Source organism: Lycorma delicatula, chromosome 9 (genome assembly GCF_047948215.1).
Source record: "Lycorma delicatula isolate Av1 chromosome 9, ASM4794821v1, whole genome shotgun sequence".
NCBI classification, from domain to species: domain Eukaryota; kingdom Metazoa; phylum Arthropoda; class Insecta; order Hemiptera; family Fulgoridae; genus Lycorma; species Lycorma delicatula.
In genome coordinates this window covers 27,229,282-27,249,210 of record NC_134463.1, presented here as the reverse complement: position 1 = coordinate 27,249,210, position 19,929 = coordinate 27,229,282, and the positions used below count along the sequence as shown (strand labels likewise).

The following is a 19,929-nucleotide window of genomic DNA, read 5'->3' as shown; positions in this document are numbered from 1 at the left end:
CATGGTAAAGTGAAGAACGATAGAAAAGAAATAAAGATGAGAATGCCGATACCATGTAACAGGATAAGCCAAAGTTGAAATAGAAGAAAAAATCTGTAATCATTTATGACATTTTCAAACTTGTAATGTATCTAATTTCTAACCTGTAATCTTTAGAGGCTTCTTCTTCTTCTGTTTAGTCTCTGGAACCTCCGTAAGGTATTACTTCTGAGATTCATTTACATGAATGTAAATGAAGTGTAGTCTTGTACAGTCTCAGGTCGACCATTCTTGAGATGTGTAGTTAATTGAAAGCCAACCACCAAAGAACACCGGTATCTACGACTTAGTATTCAAATCCGTATAAAAGTAACTAACTGCCTTTATTAAAATTTGAGAGTTCTCTCTCTTCTCCTTAGAGAACTCTCGATCGTTCTGTCGGCTTCGAAACAATCCGATTTTCGATGACGATTTACCACTAGGTATAATAGCTGTTAGATATTAATTTGGACTAATGTATGTCTTCAACAATAATCTCTTTTCTAATCGCCGATTAGAAAATTGGGTATTTCTATTTACTTCACCACCCTCACGTGTCCGTTAAATTTTTCAGTTAGATTAATTATAAATTATAATATTCAACGTTTAAACTTGTCATCCAATAATACTTCTTTATTAGTTTTAATTTTAGATTATTTAAAATGTTAAAATATTAAATATTTACGTTAAAATAATTAAAATCATTTAAAATTAAAATTTTTAAAAATGGATAAAATGGATTTATATATTTTGTAATTTAATTATCAGAATTTTAATGAAATTAGACTATGAATCTGCAATGAGTGATCATAAAATGTTATTTCTAGTTAGTGTAAATGATGGATTGCGGAAAGCTTTTTCACTGAATAAAACTTAACATTGTTTAATTTCCTTTTTTAATGTAACGTAATTTATTTATTTTTGCTTAGTTATGTTTAAAATAAAACAAATTTTAACTAAAATAGCTGCTTCTAAATACATAATTTAATATTTTAAATAATTGGTGTTCATATAATACATAATAAATTTATTTCTTTATAAAGTTGTATAACTGCTAAACAATGTTTATCCTTTTTTTGCTTGATGATATCGCCACATAAGGTTGAAGCTTGTGCTTGGGTATGGAAATGTAGCGTATGAAAAATTCTATGCCTGACCGGATTTGAACCCAGGACCTCCGGATAAGGATAAAGGCAGAGACGCTATCACTCGCGCCACGGAGGCCGGCAAATCGCCCATTTAATAAGATTATCTACTTAAAATAAGAGTAATTTTTTTGTGAAACTAATATTTCTAAATTTGTATTGCAGAAATTCAACCTTGTTTACTGTTCAGTATGTTAACTAATTATTTTTATTAATTTGATTCCAGTAAATTTAAATTCTTAAACTGTTTTCGTTACTCAAATCGGCTCACAAATATAACTATCAGAATGGTGGGTTATTTAATTGAAGTCCTAGATTTCATCACCAGTTATAATGGAATAATCTTAAAATAAATTCTTTGGTTAGGAATTTACTACTAGCCAAGACAAAATATAATATAGAATTTATTTTTTTTTTCGCAATGGAAATCTAGACAACTCCTTTATAGTAAACAGTTGTAATAATTACATCATCTTTCTGTATTGACAATTTAATAGATGATTTTCTTGAAACTTTCAAGAAAAGATTGTGCTAGTTCACAATAATTTTTTTTTTTTTTCATATTCTCGAAGATTAAATCCCAATTCCCTACAAAACCATACAGTAGGAAATGGCTACCAGACAAGATGAGACAGTTTAGAAAAAAATAGCTAAATGTTATAGTTGAAAATAACAAAAAATTATTTAATTTATTTATTTGGTTGTTGATCAATTATTTTTTTTTAATACTTTTATTTATAGTTACATAAACAGTTAGTCATTAGCGGCTTTCAGTGTAATACAATTGTATCCGTAAATTTCTAATCTTGAACAAAAACTCAAGTCGACTACTCCTTAGACGTGTGGTTAATTTAAACCCAACCACCAAAGAACACATCTCCGATCTAGTATTCAAATCCGAATAAAAGTAACTACCTTTATTAGGATTTGCACCTTAGAACTTCGACTTTGAAATCAGCTTATTTACGACGACGAGTTTACCACTAGACCAACCCGGTGGGTTAATGATAAATTTTATTTTTCATGTTTATTTCTCTTTAGAACTTATCAAAGTTCTTTATGGACGATGGTAAGATAGTATTTCTGTTGGAGTATATTTTGAGATTTTACCTGATGAGATGAGATGTAACATATGATAAATAACTTCCAAAGGATTTCATCATAAATCATAGTTAATAAAGATATTTTTAAAAATTTAATTACACTCAAATTTTAAATTCGATGGCTTTTATTTTAAAATTACTTACCAGTTCCCGAACCATAGAATATCATATGGATTATATATATATATATATATATATATATGTATAATATATACGTACCACTTTTCTTTTTTTTTTAATTCCAAGTATCGCATTGGGCTTCTTTAACCCTTTTATCACTATATTTCTTCTTCAGGATCATTCTCAGTCGTCTTCTGTACTTCTTAAGTCCCTTTTATCACAAATCTATATCACATCCATGATTTTATGTTGTCATTTTGCAGGTCCTCTTTAGAAAACGTTCAAAACTATTCTTCCTCTGGTTGTCTTGACAATTTTTACATCTTTAGAAAACCTTCTTGATTTATTCACTTAGCTTTCTCCAAAGAGAAACTTATTACTTATCTTAATCTTCGTAAGAATCTTATACCTTTGTTTTCTTGTTTGTAAACGTTTGATTCTTCTTTTTTATTGTCTGTGCACCGTTTCTGTACATCAATATTTTATAGATTGAAATTATTATTTTTTGAATTTTATAAATTAGAATACTCGTCTGTCAAAATCTAAAATATTTATTTAACAAATGTATACGTTACTTTATTTTCATCTACTAATATCTGTATTTCGTTTTTGTTTTCAGCATACCGCACTTCGTTCTTTGGAAGAAGATGCTTTTTCAGCCATAAAATCAGGACTTGAATCATTAAGTATTGTATCAGGAAAATTAGATCATATACCACAAAAAGCTTTAACCGGTCTAACAAATTTACGTTCAATTGATTTAGAATCGAATGAAATTTCTGATCTTCCTAGTTATAGTTTTTATGGCTTATTCTTAACCGAATTAAATATGAAAGGAAACATTCTTCAAAGAACATCAGAATATGCTTTTGCTGGTTTGGAACAAACTTTAACAGATCTTGATTTATCAGAAAATAAACTTAATTATTTTCCTATGGCTTCCTTAAGAAGACTTGAAAATTTACGTTCTCTGAGATTAGTTTGGAATGAAATCGGTAGCATACCTGATGATGGATATTCAAAATTAAAAAGTTTATTTTTCCTTGATCTTAGTTCAAATAATTTTGAATCATTGCCTGAAGATGCGTTTCGTCCTTTGCCAGAATTACGTACACTTTCCCTTTATTATAATTCTTTAGAGACCGTTCACAAGGAAGCGTTTCAGTCTTTAAAGAAAATAGAATCTATCGATTTGAGTCACAATAAAATTGTTTTTCTCGATCCAGGTACTTTTAATTCTAATCGTTTATTAAGAACGATCGATTTGAATCATAATCATGTACATTATATAAGTGGTGTCTTTTGTGATTTACCAGAACTAAGAGAATTATTTCTATCCGAAAATAATATTTTAGAAGTCCCTGGCGATGCGTTCACTGATTCTCATCTTTTATCCGTAATATATCTCTCACAAAATGCAATTCGCCGTATCGAAGAAAATTCTCTTAGTTCATTGAGTAGTTTAACCGAATTACATTTAAGTGAAAATTTCATAGAAATTTTACCAAAAAATCTTTTTAATAACAGTTTGAAAGTTTCATCGTTAAGTTTCGATGGAAATGTAATTGAAAATCTTGAATCCGGTACATTTCAACGTTTAAACGATTTAAGAGAATTACGATTACAGAATAATCGAATTAAAAAGATAGAACGTGGTGTGTTTCAGTCACTGCCGAGTTTAGTTGAATTAAAATTACAAAATAACTTGATATCTGTTGTTGAATCAGGTTCATTTTATAGTTTGGATAATCTACAACATGTTGATCTACAAGGAAATCTTTTAAGTGAACTAGGTGATGTATTTTTACATGAAACACCATCATTAGTTTCATTACAGTTAGCAGCAAATAGTTTGTTATCATTACATAATGATTCGTTACGCGGGCAATCAAGTTTAAAAATTATTTGGCTGGGACATAACAGATTGACGAGATTAGATCGTGCTCTGTTTTCGGATTTACTTTTAACAAAAAGAGTTTATTTAAATAACAATTCTATATCACAAATACAAGATGGTACGTTTGAACCGATGCAAGCATTGATTTTTCTTGATATTAGTATGAATAAATTGAAATATATATCGACGAAAACATTTTCTGATTTACATGAACTTGAAGAACTCTATTTATCTTCGAATGTTATTAGACATATCGAACCGAAGGCGTTGACTTCATTGAAAAAGTTACGTGTTCTTGATCTATCAGATAATGATATCGTGGTTCTTCATGATGATATGTTTCAGGAAGGACTACCCATACGTTTTCTCAATCTCAGGAACTGTTCGATTTCGAAAATAGATAAAGGTGCTTTTCGTGGTTTAAATAATCTCAATGAATTGAATTTGGAATCGAATAAACTTCAAGCGTCATCTTTGTTGCATTTAAATGTTCCAGGTCTTAGAGTTTTTAAGGTTTCTGGTAATAATTTGTCTGCTATTAATGAAAATACATTAAAAGGTTTACCTTCGTTGCAACAGTTAAATTTAGATAAAAACTCAATTAGAAGATTGCCTGAACGAACTTTTAATAACAATAAAGACTTACTTAAAATTTCACTAACTCAGAATCTTTTACGAGATCTTCCAACCAATACTCTATCCAATTTAAAATCGCTTAAAGACATTAGACTCAATGGAAACTGGTTTCAGGTTATACCTTACAACTCTTTATCACGTTCTCCTCATTTGGAAATCGTTATACTATCAGAAAACTCTATATCAGCTGTTGATTTATCAAAATTGAATGTATCAAAACTTCGTGAGATAGATTTACACAGCAATGGTGTATCAACCTTATCCGGTTTCGCTTCTTCTAAACTTCCTCATCTTATATCGGTCGACTTAAGCGAAAATTCATTATCAGCACTTCCAGCTAATTTCTTTCATGGCGCATCATCTCTACGCCGTTTGGATCTAGCCGAAAATAGATTTCGTCAAGTTCCAGCAACAGCATTATCAGAACAAAATCTTCCTTCTCTTGATTGGCTCAATTTAACTGGAAATCCTTTAACACAGATTCATGATTTGTCTTCCACACGACAGTATCCTTCGCTTCAAGAAATACATATTTGTGATACAAACCTTACAATTATAACAAGTAAAGATTTTGAAGCTTTTCCGAAATTATTACATTTATTTCTTGCTCAAAATAAGATATCTAGAGTATCGCCTGGAGCATTTAGAAGTCTACCTGAGTTATTGACTCTAGATTTGGGAGTCAACGAATTAGAATTGTTACCGCAAGAACGCCTTCAAGGATTAACACATTTAAGACTTCTTAATTTAACACATAATAGACTGAAAGAACTTGAAGATTTTCCAGCCGATGTTAAAGGTTTACAAGTTCTTGATTTATCGTATAATCAGATAGGAAGAATAGGGAAAGGTACTTTTAAACATCTGGACAATTTAGCTGAATTGCATCTATATGGCAATTGGATATCAGCCGTTGCTAGTGATAGTTTCCGTTCTCTAAAGAAATTACGTCTTCTAGATCTTAGCCGCAACTTCTTAGAAAACCTCCCGTTGAGTGCATTTCGACCTCTTGAAACACAGATTCGAAGTCTACGAACTGAAGGTAAGAAAAATATTTATTTATTAACATTATCAGTTGAATATGTACTAGCGATAAAATATTACATAGTTAATAGAATATTTTCAGTACTACCCTATGTTTTAATAAAATCATATCAATAAATCAATTCACACATACACCAATTCTTTACGTCAAGAAAAAATTAATCTGCCTTTGTATAATAAAAATTGTTAAACTTTATAAAAAAATTTTTTATGCCAAAATATTTTAAAAAACTTATTAAAATTGTTATAAGGTTGAAAAGAAAAAAAATTACGATTATTTATCAATAATGGTATTCTAAAAAAAATAGTTTTAAGTTTAACTTCTTTTTACTTCCTTGTACGAAGTAAAGAAAGTATTGTGATCGCAAAAAATCTCGGTTTTCAGATTTCAACAGAAATAACCATTTTGACCATCGCTGAATTCATTTTGACTAGCTTCGGCGTGACATCTGAACGTACGTATATATGTATACACGTGCGTATGTATGTATCTCGCATAATTTAAAAACGATTAGCCGTAGGATGTTGAAATTTTGGATTTAGGACTGTTGTAACAGTATCTAATTGTGCACTTCCCCTTTTGATTGCAATCGACTAAAAGTGTCCAAAAAAGCCCAAAATCAAAATAAAACTGATTTTCGACTTCTTCTTATTGCAGTAATTAGCCCTCATTGACTTTTCAACGATATATCGTGGTATTTATTTTCATTGGTTCCAGAGTTATAGCCTAATGAAATATTTGGATCTTAAAAGGGCACATCGGTTCGAAACCAACTTCATCTCCTTTATTTTACACTTTTTTTTAATTTAAATATATTGATTTATCAATAATTATTAACCTCCGGTTGTAAAAAACTTTTACGATAAATAACAATTCAATAATAACAATAACTAAAAAAAGGAAAAAATATCAGAAGTTACTAATGAAATAAAATTTGATGTACTTTTTATTTAAAATAAAAAATGTGTATATGTAATTTAATAGGCGTACAATGAAGTCATCTGGTGTTCACATCAAATTTTTATGTAGTATAAACCTGTAAGAATGATTATTTGATGGAAAGCACTAAAATTATGAAACAAGAACAATGTACAAATGAAGCAAATCATAAAATCAAAAAGAAATTATCTTTCTTAAGACTTTCTCATGAAACTATTAGAAATTCCAAATTATTTTGGTTCATAGATTAAGAATTTATACTCCCTATGGACAAAAATGTATGGTGCTACTTCCTTCAGTATTTACAGATGAAAGGTTATATTTTTTTTTTTTAAATCACGGTTAAAAATTTCGGGAGACGTAAAAAATAATTTAATCTAATTTAAACAAATATGTTTCTTAAAATTTCCCAGTTTTTTTTTTCGCTGTACCTACTTTTGTTACGTTACTTCTAACGTTATGTTTCTTATTTTCGATTACGTTCTTTTTCTTAAATTTTTTTAGAAATTTCTAAAGCAATGTAGATTTGAAGATGCACTTAAGCTTATTGAGAGTAAAATATTTGCAGTTTGAAAAGGAAAGGAAATTGGAATTATAAAAAATAAGTAAAGAAATAGTCTACTAATAACAACAACTCTTCAGATAACAGTTAAAGCAGAGGATGAAAGAAAGAAGAGATTGAAACTGATTAACGACAAATAGATTTTGAAGACCAAAAAGGAGAGTACGATATGAACAACTGAAGATAACAGTTGCATAAGGGACGAGCAACTCGACAGAATACGACGTGATGATGAATACAAATTCGTTACATCATCCTGCTCAGCAGTTCTGTGTCTAGGAGATAAAGATAGTTGTTATTGTAGAATCATAGTTATATTTTCAAATTTGAATCCTATCCCTTCTTTAGCTACTTCTACTCAAATCATCCTCCAATATAAAATATTTACTTTTTCAAGTTTTTATAAAATAAGAATATCTTGTCTTTTATTTAAATGTTTTTCTAATCCTTAAAAAATTTTATTAATAATCATTTTTCATGACAGTTATAGATTGAAACAATACCTGTATATTTCAGAACCTGTTGATGTTTAATAAATCATTTTCATTGCTTCAAAAGAGAAAATAGAGTGTTATTAAATTATATTTCTGAAATATATATATTTTTATAAACTTCTTGATAGATTATGTAGCTTTTTAACAATTACATTTCATTTTCTTGAAACTATCTAAAAAACAATGTCTGAAACTTCCTTCGATAAATTTTTTGCGAGGTTTAATTACTGGTACACCATTAGCTAAATGTTTAGATCTCTACTAAAAGTAAGCTGTTTAGTATTAAAAAAAAAATATTAATTTGATAATTTATAGTGATTATAGTACATTATTATTTTAATGTAATTAATACACCGACATTTGTTTTTTCATTCATCTGAAAGGTGCTGTGTTTGAATCCCTGGCATAACCTTTTTGCTTAAATTAAATTTTCTATAAATTAATCTCTGTAATAGTTTAGCGTCAGAAAGGCATTTGGCCATAAGAATCCATTCTAACAACAGAAAAAAACTTACGCAAAAAGAAAAAACCGTTCAAACAGATTTTATTTTTTTTTTCATATCCCTGTTTAAATATCTCCTAATCATTAAAATCTATTCTACCCATGATTTTTTCTATGTCAGACTTTTTTCTTTTTTTTTTTATTAACCTCCGGGTCTACAGTTAAGTAGGTTTTTCCGGAGAGGATGAGATGAATGCTTTGTAGGCTGTGTGAAAAATGCCATTCCTGACCGAGATTCGAACCCAAGACCTCCGGGTGAAAGGCCGAGACGCTACCACTCGAGTCACGGAGGCCGGCTAATTAGTTAATATCATACTCCACTTAATTTACAAAATGCGTTTTACATCATGTAATAGAGTGGTATTTCATGATGTAAAACGCATTTTGTAACAGATCATCTAAAATCATTTTATAAACAGTGGTTTATAAAAAAATGATTTTCCTTAAAGAGAAATGAAAAGCTTATGTATTAAACCACATATTTTATTACAGAAAAGCACGGTAGGTTTTCTCACTCCATTTTCTTCACACCCATTTCATAAATTAATATTGCTACGTTTAATATTACTTCGTTGTTTTCAAAAAGCTTAAAAATTTATTTCCTGATACAGGAGTAAGTACGAGATAGACATTTATCTAACTGTTTCTTTTACAAAATAAAATGTTTAATTTCAAAATAAATTTAGTCATGAAAAAATCTTTTTTTTTTTCTTTTCTTGGAATGATTTATTCACCATGTAAGCTTGAAGCTTGTGAATGAGCATATGAAATGAAAATTTTTTTAACGTATGAAAAATATCATGTCTGACCGGGATTCGAACTCGAGATCTGCAGATGAGAGGTCAAGCCGCTACCTCTTCGCCACGGAAAACGGCAATTATTTGTATTCATATTTTAATGTATTGTATGCGTTTAAACGTATCAAATGTTTTTGTATATGAGAGGATTATTTCTATATTTATAAACAAATTAATCAAGAATGATATATCAACATACTGCTCTATTCAATTTGTAGAATAAGTTACTCACTAATTTATTATGTACTAATGATTGTAGAGTAGTTTAATAAGTAACTTCGTAAAAAAAAAAAAAAAAAACAATTAGGATTCTTTATTCTGTAATACTATAGTTGTTTTTTTTTTTTTTGTTTTTTTTTAAATAAAAGGAAAGTTTCAGATGTTTGCTATATCGTCTACAATACGTACTCGTAAATTAGTATACCATGAATGTCTACTATATTTTAATGTACTTTATTAATTTATGTGCAACAATTTATTTTGCATAGTGGAGAAGCTAAATGGAAACTATATTATTGTATCCTTAAATTATTCCAGTAGTTCTGAAGCTATAAGGTGATTTAGAGAGCGACACCGAACAAACACACGTACATACGAATATCCGGGAAATTTCCACTCGGTTTTTGGGTTTGGGTTCCTTAGATGTCAAAACGTCAAGACCCGGTGAAAACCGCTTATGCCCAAATTGGACCGATTAAAATACTTTCCCTTCTAAAGCTATAGCTCTGCTATAACGCTAGACGTGAAAGTAAAAATTTATGAATTTTTTTTCTTTATACATCTGTAGTTTCCCCCCCCCCCCCCGAGACGGACATTCAATTAAGCATAAACTCAGCTCCGGGTGGTGCCTTCGCCTCAAACTACCTCTAAAGAACGCAAGGCCCCGCCCAGGCAGCCGGGACTCGGTCTTTTTGCATGCTACACCTCAAATGAAAAAAGGGAATTCTCCACCGGGACTCCGGTCTTGACGCTTTGCCTCTAGTGGGGAACTCCCAAAGATATCCCCCACCGGGACTCCGGTCTTGACGCTTTGCCTCTAGTGGGGAACTCCCAAAGATATCCCCCACCGGGACTGAAACTCATCCTACGTCTTGAGAGCAAGATGAGTTCTTAACAAGGACGTGAAATATGTATGAATTGAAATATATTTTTAAACTAACCAATTCACAAAATTGATAGAGGAATTTTACTAAAAATACAGCTGAGTTCACTGGTTTTACACAGGTTTGACTACAGGAAAATTCAAATTCTTTTGTCCAGATTGTAAACAAGAAAGTTTTCAACTCGATTCGACTACAGAAGTGTAGTTGATCAAATTTTCAACTTAGATAAAAGACTTGACAACAGATTTAACAGTTACAGCAAAACAATCTTATTTAAGAATAATATAGAAGTAGAAGCGAAGAAAACATGAACAAAAATTGCATATACCCTCCGTAAACTACGAATAAAGAAAGAAACTTTAAAAAAAAATCACAATTCTAAAAAATTGGTGTCTATTCTTTGCAATACTACGGTAAAATCAAATACGTCGGAAGAACAAGAATGTATAAATTGGTTTTTCAAAGATATTAAGTACTATTTAGATTACGTAGGAAAGCGTAAAAGAAAGGGTGTACCAGCGTATAGGAATATTTGGCTCATTATAAATATAGAAAGATCAGAGAAATCGGATGTTGCCTGGAAACTTATCATAAAATTAGTTTATTAAAAACCAGATCGCTTTTTAAACTTGCGAAACAAACAGGAATTAGATAAATTCTCTTTTTTTTCTGTTTAGCCTCCGGAAGCACCGTCAGGTTAATACCAGACGGATGAAGAGGATGGTATGAGTGTAAGTAAAGTGTAGCCTTGTACAGTCTCAGATCGACCATTCCTGAAATGTGTGGTTAATTGAAACCCAACCACCAAAGAACACCGGCATCCACGATCTAGTATTCAAATCCGTGTAAAAATAACTGCCTTTACTAGAACTTCAACCTTAGAACTCTCGACATCGAAATGAGCTGATTTGCGTAGACGTGTTCACCACTAGACCAACCCGGTGGGTTAGGAATTATATAACTGGGAATTAAAAATTTAACTTATTAATAATGATGCAGAAACTTCCCTAATGAAGTGTAATTAGAGGAAGACCAATATCAACCAAAATTTGGATTTTATTAAAAATCTTTTCTTGAGCGCTTTTTATCATGAGAACATTAAACGGTTGTCCCCTCTCTTAAATTTTGTTGATTTTGGGTTCATGCTGTTTTTATCTTTCTTGAGATAAGTTTTATCTAATCAACCTATAAAAGAAGTGCGCACTAAGTCGTTGCAGGCATTTGTATTTGTGATTTAAATAGTTTAAATCATTTTAAAGCTAAATGTATGCTTTCCATTGGGTTCGTTCAGAACGACAACAGAAATTAGCTTTACATTTTTTTAGTTTTTTTTTTTTATTCATTTTTTTTTCTTTTGTTAGAGTAATTTTTTTATGTAGTTCATTTTTCAGTTAATATTGTTTATTATTAATTTTTTTTTTTTTTTAGTTTTTATTTACTTTTACATATTTTTTTATTATTTTATAACTGATGGATGGAAATTGTTTAACAATCGAAATGGTCATCTATGTTTTAAGTAAAACATTCTGTTAGCGGGTTTTGAAGCATAATATTATTGTCCAATTGACTTCTCTAAGATAATTACAAAAATGTTTAGTTTTTGGATTTCTTATAAAGGTTCTTAACATTTGCCGTATTAGTATATCAAAAGATGGTATTATATATGTCTTATGTTCAAATGTGTTCAAATTTTTATATTCAAATATGTCTAATTCAAAGTTTTTTTTTGTACCGAAAGTTATGTCATTTTTCCTTGTAGTTCGTTACATCCATGGATGTCCAAAACAGGAAGGGCTGTTTTATAGCGTTAAATTATATGAGGGCTTGCGAACTTCAAAATCTTTATTTCCTTCACGAAAATTAGTGTTAACTATCTACGTCACTCCGACCTATTAATATTCTGACAAATTATATTTTATATATATATATATATATATATATATATATATATGTGTGTGTGTGTGTGTGTGTGTGTGTGTGTGTGTGTGTGTGTGTGTGTGTGTGTGTGTGTGTGTGTGTGTGTGTGTGTGTGTGTGTGTGTGTGTGTGTGTGTGTGTGTGTGTGTGTTTAATGTACATATCGTAGTTTAATGGTGTATACTATCCTACATATACTTGCGTAGCCTATATGTTTATAATCTGTAAATAATTTTCACAAATTACTTCAAGATAACATGTATTAGGTAGATTTCATAAGAAAGCTACCTGTTATAATGGTTACCATGATTCGACTTCCGGAAAATTTTAATATACCTTCGCATTTCACATCTTCCAGATCCCAAAACCACCGTCAGCTCAAAGGTTTATATATATATATTTCTTGTGTGCACGATAACTGCCGTAATTTTTGACAAGTCACTTTCAAGTTGATACATAAAATATAACGACCTCAAACTTGGTCGAGTTCGTTAATAGGAGAAATCGGACCATGGAGGTGGAAATGGGGAGGCTTTTTCGAAAAAACAAAATATCGCTACAATTAAATAAAATATCGAATTCTTTTAAAGTTCCTATATTCTTTTGATTAGAACCTAAACCTTATGTATGTAAAATGTTTTTATATCACCAACCATTGGCCCAGGGAGTGGAAAAAATTGGGTTTCGAAGACAAAAAAAAAATCATACCTCCCATACTAGGCACACTATTGAATCGGTTTAAAATGGTCGTTAGTCCTCTAAACATTATCTAAACCTTTTATCTGAAACAATTTTTGATATGACCAACCCTTACGGCAAGGGATGACCAAAATGTTGCTATGAACCATTGTCCATAAAAATGAACCAAATGAACCATTGTCGTACTGAATAAATTTGAAGTTTTTCTTAACTTTAAGGTTGATATCTTTTTTATCTCTTACTTAGCACCGGTGAAATCTACCTCCGCCTTCCGGGGTGCCGAACGGGATTTTTTTATCAGTCTGAATTTTTTTAAATCATAGGTGTCATTGTATAAATTTGTATCTTCGTATTTTTGCAGTGTCGGGTCCATACATTGTCAATGCAAAAAATTACCAAATAATTATAAAATTGTACACGTTTTTCACACATGTTTATGAGTATAATTGTTTCATTCTTTTTAGACACGCATTTTCTCCCGCAGATCGAAAACAGGTTACGGATCAACTGAAATTATTTTTTTTTTGGAGGGGGGGAAATTTACTTATTTTACTAAAATTAACTTAAGCAATTCCAAACAAAAAAAGTTGTTCTTCCTAAAAGTAAATATTTGCATTTATTTACATAAATTTCATTCATAGTTACTCGTATTTTTATAACTTCCATAGTATTTTTTTTTCTTTTTAACAGTTTAAATGTTAGATTCGTTCAGAGAATTGAACCGCGACTTAACAAGTTATCAGGAAGACAAGTTGAATTAATTTTATTATCATTGAATAAGACACTGTACGAGTATTGAATGGAATTTTAAGTGCTTCATTCAACTAGTGGAATCTCTTCATAGATATAGAACTCAAAGGAATTGCTTAATCCACAAGTATAGTAAGTGAATTTGCTTGTCGGCAGATACGTAATTAGTTAATACTCCACTTTAAACCGTATAGTAAGTAACATCTGGCACAGTAGTTATAATAAACCATGTTTTGTGTTGAATTAGTTCACGGTGCTATAAGAAATTAATGTTAACGCCGGAATTTAATTGTAACCATTATTATCAAATTAATAATTAGTCTAATAACAATCTAATTTTTTATTGTTACACTTATTACGTTATTCGATTATCTTATTCATACTACTTTTTTTATTACTAGATTGAAAGTGAAATATTTATAGTCGTCCGTGTAATTATATCATTGATAACAATTATTGATCCGATTTAAAAATTTCGTTCACAATTTAATAAAACTTTACTTTTGAATAGTTACAGGTTAACAAAGAGAAAATAACCCAAATTTACTTGACTAGGATAAATAATACAAAATATTTTTAAAAAACCTTAAATCAATCTTAAAAATTAATTTTTGCTACTATTTTTTTTTTTTTTTTTAGCTTATAGAGGTAAAATTGCATATTATTCGGTTTTTAATGAAAAAATTATTTTTAGTCATTTAGATTTATTTTTATTTTATTTTTTTATTACTTTTAAGACCATAATGGATCACTTTAGTTAATTTTTTTTTTTTTGGCAAGTTCTTTCTTTTCATGCTGATTTGTTGTTTTTCAGCTTTTCTTTTTTGCCAGTAATTTCTAAGGGTTTCAGATCTTCTTGCCATTTCTTGTTCAGAGTACACCCGGCTTATTGTTTTCTTGGATTTTGAAAGGAATCTTGTTTCTTTATATTTTAATTTCTCATAGTTTCCGGTTTTCGTTTTTAGGTTTTCACGGGTTATGTCTAATTCCTCCATATCTTTCTGTACTTCGTATAACCAGCTCGGTCTGCTTTTCTTCTTCCAGAAAAGTTCGATTATCCGTCTGATAAGTCTGGTCTCTTCCATTCTGAAAATATGTCCTAGAAAGGAAATTCTCTTCTTTCTAAATTTATTAGTTATCGGGATGATAGATTACATTTATTTAATTAAAGGAACTTTATCAGTTGGATTGAATAAATTAATCGATGAATTAAACTGAATACAAAAATGTTGAAATATATTGAGGCAATGTTACTCGTATTCCCCGTTAGAGGCATTGGCATAAAGACCTAATCGCGGTTCCCGGAGCGGGGACCCAGCGACGGCATAGCCGGGCCTGGTGGATCTTATTCTGGGGCTTTGAGGCGGGCGCAAAGTGAGATCCGACCGGCAGGCCGAGACGTGAAGGCCCGTTAGAGTAAAGGACACTCCCCTGGGCTGTGTAATACTTAACTGCAGGATCCGGCCTGGAGGAGAACAAAAATGAAAAAAAAAAAATGTTACTCGTATGTAAGCTAAAAAAGTAAATATATTATTATTATTATTATTACATATAATTTAAATATGGGTCTTTAAAAATATTTCATTTTATGTTAAATTAATTTATTACCACCTGTTGGTGAAATTTAATTTGTTGAAGAGCTGATTTAACTAAACTTATTAAATATCATTATCAAATTAATAAAAAATTTCTTCCATTGGCCATTCAGAGCTAATTATTCACTCTGAATAATCCATCTGTTTTCGACGTTAATAGCTGGTGAATCCGTAGCATTGTTGATGATAATTAGAGCTCTTAAAAAGATTTTCAAATCTTTTAAGTTTATAATACATACATATGTTCGAACTATGTTTCTTTTGTTTAATATATTGTTTTTGTCAAATATACTCTACCCCAAGGATTTTATATTATTAATATGTATTAAAATCTCGGTTTATTTATTTATTTTTTGTATTGTATTTTATTTTTTTGTATTGTATTGTGTCTATTTACTTCTTACGTGTAAATTACTATTTTTTGGTTAATATCTTTGTATTTTTGTCCTTTTTCTGTGAATTTATTTTAAAATTTGATTGTATTATAATGTCATTTAGGAGAAAAGGGAAATAATTTTGAAACTGTTTCTAGAGCTTGAAATAAGGAAAAAAGTCATACAAACATGTGTCCGAAAACGCTTTGACATCAAGTTATTTATCTAGTGAAAAATCTAAACTTAAATCGCTACTAAACTTATTTTTATGAAAATTTGTTAAATTAATTTTTTTTTTACGAGTTATTGCAGTACAATTGTAAGATATAATTACTCAAGAAAACCCTTCAAAATTATTAGGCTTATTTTAAGTAAATTTTCCATCAAATATTTGTTAGAATAAATTTCAATTAATTTAACGTGAAACATAAACGATACCAACGCGCAAAATTTTAATTAGGAAACATACACTATACAACTGAGCTACCACACGTGTTTCGTTTTCTAATAACATTATCATTTCATTTACTTTTTCCGCTTGGTGGTTTTTAACGAACAGTAAACTTTTAGGTATTTGCAATTGAAATTACTTAGAAATTTTGATACAGATGAGTTGTGATATAAAGTTTAATGTTTATTACATCACGTTTCGGTATGCTACTTATTAATTTTAATATAATGTCATGCTATACGGTAAAAATACCGTAGTATAATTTATGAAATCCTATTATAATAATCCTCATACTACCTGTAAAAGTATCAAAATTTCTCACCTAGCTAAATATTATTATATTTTCATCACAATAATAATTTTTAGAAAATTTCTTGTTAAAATAATTTTATAAAATAATTTTTCTTTCTGTTTTTTTGTTTTAGACACTCCCATAAAGATATATATATATATATAGAGAGAGAGAGAGAGTATTATATTAAGATTAAAATGGTTTTTGTTTGTTCTTCGGGATAAACAAAAAAACTACTCGAGCAGTCGCAACCAAATTTTCAGCAATGTTTTTTGGCATAACTGATGGTTATGCCAAAAAAACTCGTTTTTAGATAAATTTCATCTCGAAAAATCTCAATAAAAGTATATATCTATATATATATATATGTATTTAACAGTGTAGATTTACCGGTTGAAGCATAAACTATATTTAATTAAATTAATGAACTGTGAGTCTCTATCACTGTGTGAACTGGGTTTAACTGAATGATTCGAATCAATCTAATGAATAATACTCGTATTACACCGAACCCGGGATTTCCGGATGAAAGGCCGAGACGCTACCACTCGTGCCATGGTGGCCAGTTATAAACACAATTTAAATTTCGATTTTTACAATTTTTAAAATCTTTATTATTTCACATGTTAAAAAATATATTTTTATACTGAAAGGAAAAATTAAAATAATTATCTTTTTTTTATGTTAATAATCTCGTAAATTGCTTCCCAGAGGCAGAATATAGTTTTATAAAAACTATGCTTTTTGAAAAGTTTAAAAAAATAAAAAATAAAAACATAATATAAATGTTAATAGTACGAGTAAATAAAGTTATTTTCCCTTCTCATTCGCTATTAACAAAATGTTTTTGTTTTACTATGCTTTGTTATTATGTTACTATTTTACGATATTACAATGTGTGTCAGATAATTATATTCCTCAGGACACTTTAAAAGTAAAAATAAAAAATTAGATAAAATAATTAATAAAAAATCTAATTATAACTAAATAAAGTAGGAGTTTTTAAAATAGAATACGGAGAGGAAAATTTACAAAAAAATTTATAAAGCAATGACAAACAAAAATTTTAATAAAACTCTCTTTCAGGAAAATTTAAAAGCATATAAATAAAATGAGAAAAATCTTTTTACACTCACCTTAGTTGGGAAAATGCCATATATTTTTAAATACACGAAAAATGTACAAAATAGAAGAATTTAAAAATAAATAACAAGAAAAGTACACATAATACACCGTAATAAAATAATAAACATAATAGAAATACACAAAATAAAAAAAACACAAATTAAGATTTAATAAATGAACAAGTAAAATTTAAATTTAAAATTAAGCAGGTGTCAGTAACAAAGTGCACGAACAGGAGGAATATTTCGATCCTTTCTAGGACAGTCTTGTGTCCCTCTACATACTCGACACACCGAAAGGCTTGCATGAAGTTATTCTTCGTATGTCCGTATTATTGACATTTCATGCATTGCACCAGACCTGGAGCTCTTCAAGGCGTGTCAAATGTGACGCTACAGTTCGCGATTTCTCTTATTTTGAAAATCTTGTTCCCATTAGGTTCAAGATTTAAAACGAATATAGGCGATAGTTCTATTTTTATCGATAGTTACTATCGGCAATTAAGAAATGCTATAAACAGGAAGTGCAAACTGGCGAAAGAAGAGTGGATTAAAGAAAAGTGTTCAGAAGTGGAGAGAGAAATGAACATTGGTAAAATAGACGGAGCATACAGGAAAGTTAAGGAAAATTTTGGGGTACATAAATTAAAATCATAAATGTGTTAAACAAAGATGGTACACCTATATATAATACGAAAGGTAAAGTCGATAGATGGGTGGAATATATTGAAGAGTTATACGGAGGAAATGAATTAGAAAATGGTGTTATAGAGGAAGAAGAGTAAGTTGAGGAGGATGAAATAAGAGAAACAATACTGAGATCTGAATTTAAGAGAGCATTAAAAAATTTAAATGGCAGAAAGGCTCCTGGAATAGACGGAATACCTGTAGAATTACTGCCCATTCCAGGTGAGGAAGCGATTGATAGATTATACATACTGGTGTGTAATATTTATGAAAAAGGGGAATTTCCGTCAGACTTCAAAAAAAGTGTTACAGTCATGATACCAAAGAAAGCAGGGGCAGATAAATGTGAAGAATACAGAACAATTAGTTTAACTAGTCGTGCATCAAAAATCTTAACTAGAATTCTGTACAGAAGAATTGAGAGGAGAGTGGAGGAAGTGTTAGGAGAAGACCATTTTGGTTTCAGGAAAAGTATAGGGACAAGGGAAGCAATTTTAGGCCTCAGTTTAATAGTAGAAAGAAGATTAAAGAAAAACAAACCAACATACTTGGCGTTTATAGACCTAGAAAAGGCATTCGATAACGTACACTGGAATAAAATGTTCTGCATTTTAAAAAAATTACGGTTCAAATACAGAGATAGAAGAACAATTGCTAACATGTACAGGAACCAAACAGCAACAGTAACAATTGAAGAACATAAGAAAGAATCCGTAATAAGAAAGGGAGTCCAACAAGGATGTTCCCTATCTCCGTTACTTTTTAATCTTTACATGGAACTAGCAGTTAATGATGTTAAAGAACAATTTAGATTCGGAGTAACAGTACAAGGTGAAAAGATAAAGATGCTACGATTTGCTGAAATAGTAATTCTAGCCGAGAGTAAAAAGTATTTAGAAGAAACAATGAACGGCATAGATGAAGTCCTACGCAAGAACTATCGCATGAAAATAAACAAGAACAAAACAAAAGTAATGAAATGTAGTAGAAATAACAAAGATGGACCACTGAACGTGAAAATAGGAGGAGAAAAGATTATGGAGGTAGAAGAATTTTGTTATTTGGGAGGTAGAATTACTAAAGATGGACGAAGCAGGAGCGATTGAAAAAAACAAGTTCTTTTTTCACACGATCACGGGGGTTTATAATACTTCGCTGTTAACTTCTTAGATAATGGGTAAGATGTAAATTGGTTAAAGCGGGTACATGTATTGAATCTTGGAACCTAACAGTGATAATTAGGACGAGATGTCTCTTCTAAGTTGTGAATATTAAAGAATTTATGTTTATGATCATTTATGTTTCTAATGTTATTTGTTATTACGTTACTATTATTATTTATATGTTGCCCTTTTTATTCGTACTACTGGACATTATTATCATTTCTAGTTCATTACTGGTTGGACTTTATCACTGCTTATGCTACCATTTATTTACTGTTGAAATGTAGAATATAATTAAGGTGTTTCAAGAGAAATTCCTTATTGCCTATTTATTGTCATAAAAAAAACATAGTTTCTAATCAACGAAAACCGATTGTACATTGAATTTGAGATTCGAAAAAAAATTATATATACTCATATATATATATATATAAAATTATAGTTTTATTATCAGACACAGATTTTATTATCAAATATTACTTCCTTGTACGAAGCAAAGGAAATATTGTGATCGCGA

At 29.8% G+C, this 19,929-nt stretch overlaps 1 protein-coding gene across 2 annotated transcripts in view; it reads left to right on the top strand.

Moving 5' to 3' along the window:
* Positions 1-19,929, top strand: part of LOC142330059 (uncharacterized) — a 622,505-nt gene that overhangs the window by 539,942 nt on the left and 62,634 nt on the right. For both annotated transcript variants that reach the window (XM_075375092.1, XM_075375093.1), the window contains exon 3: positions 3,006-5,961. In XM_075375092.1, the coding sequence (XP_075231207.1) occupies positions 3,006-5,961 (2,956 nt within the window). The remainder of the gene's footprint in view (positions 1-3,005; positions 5,962-19,929) is intronic.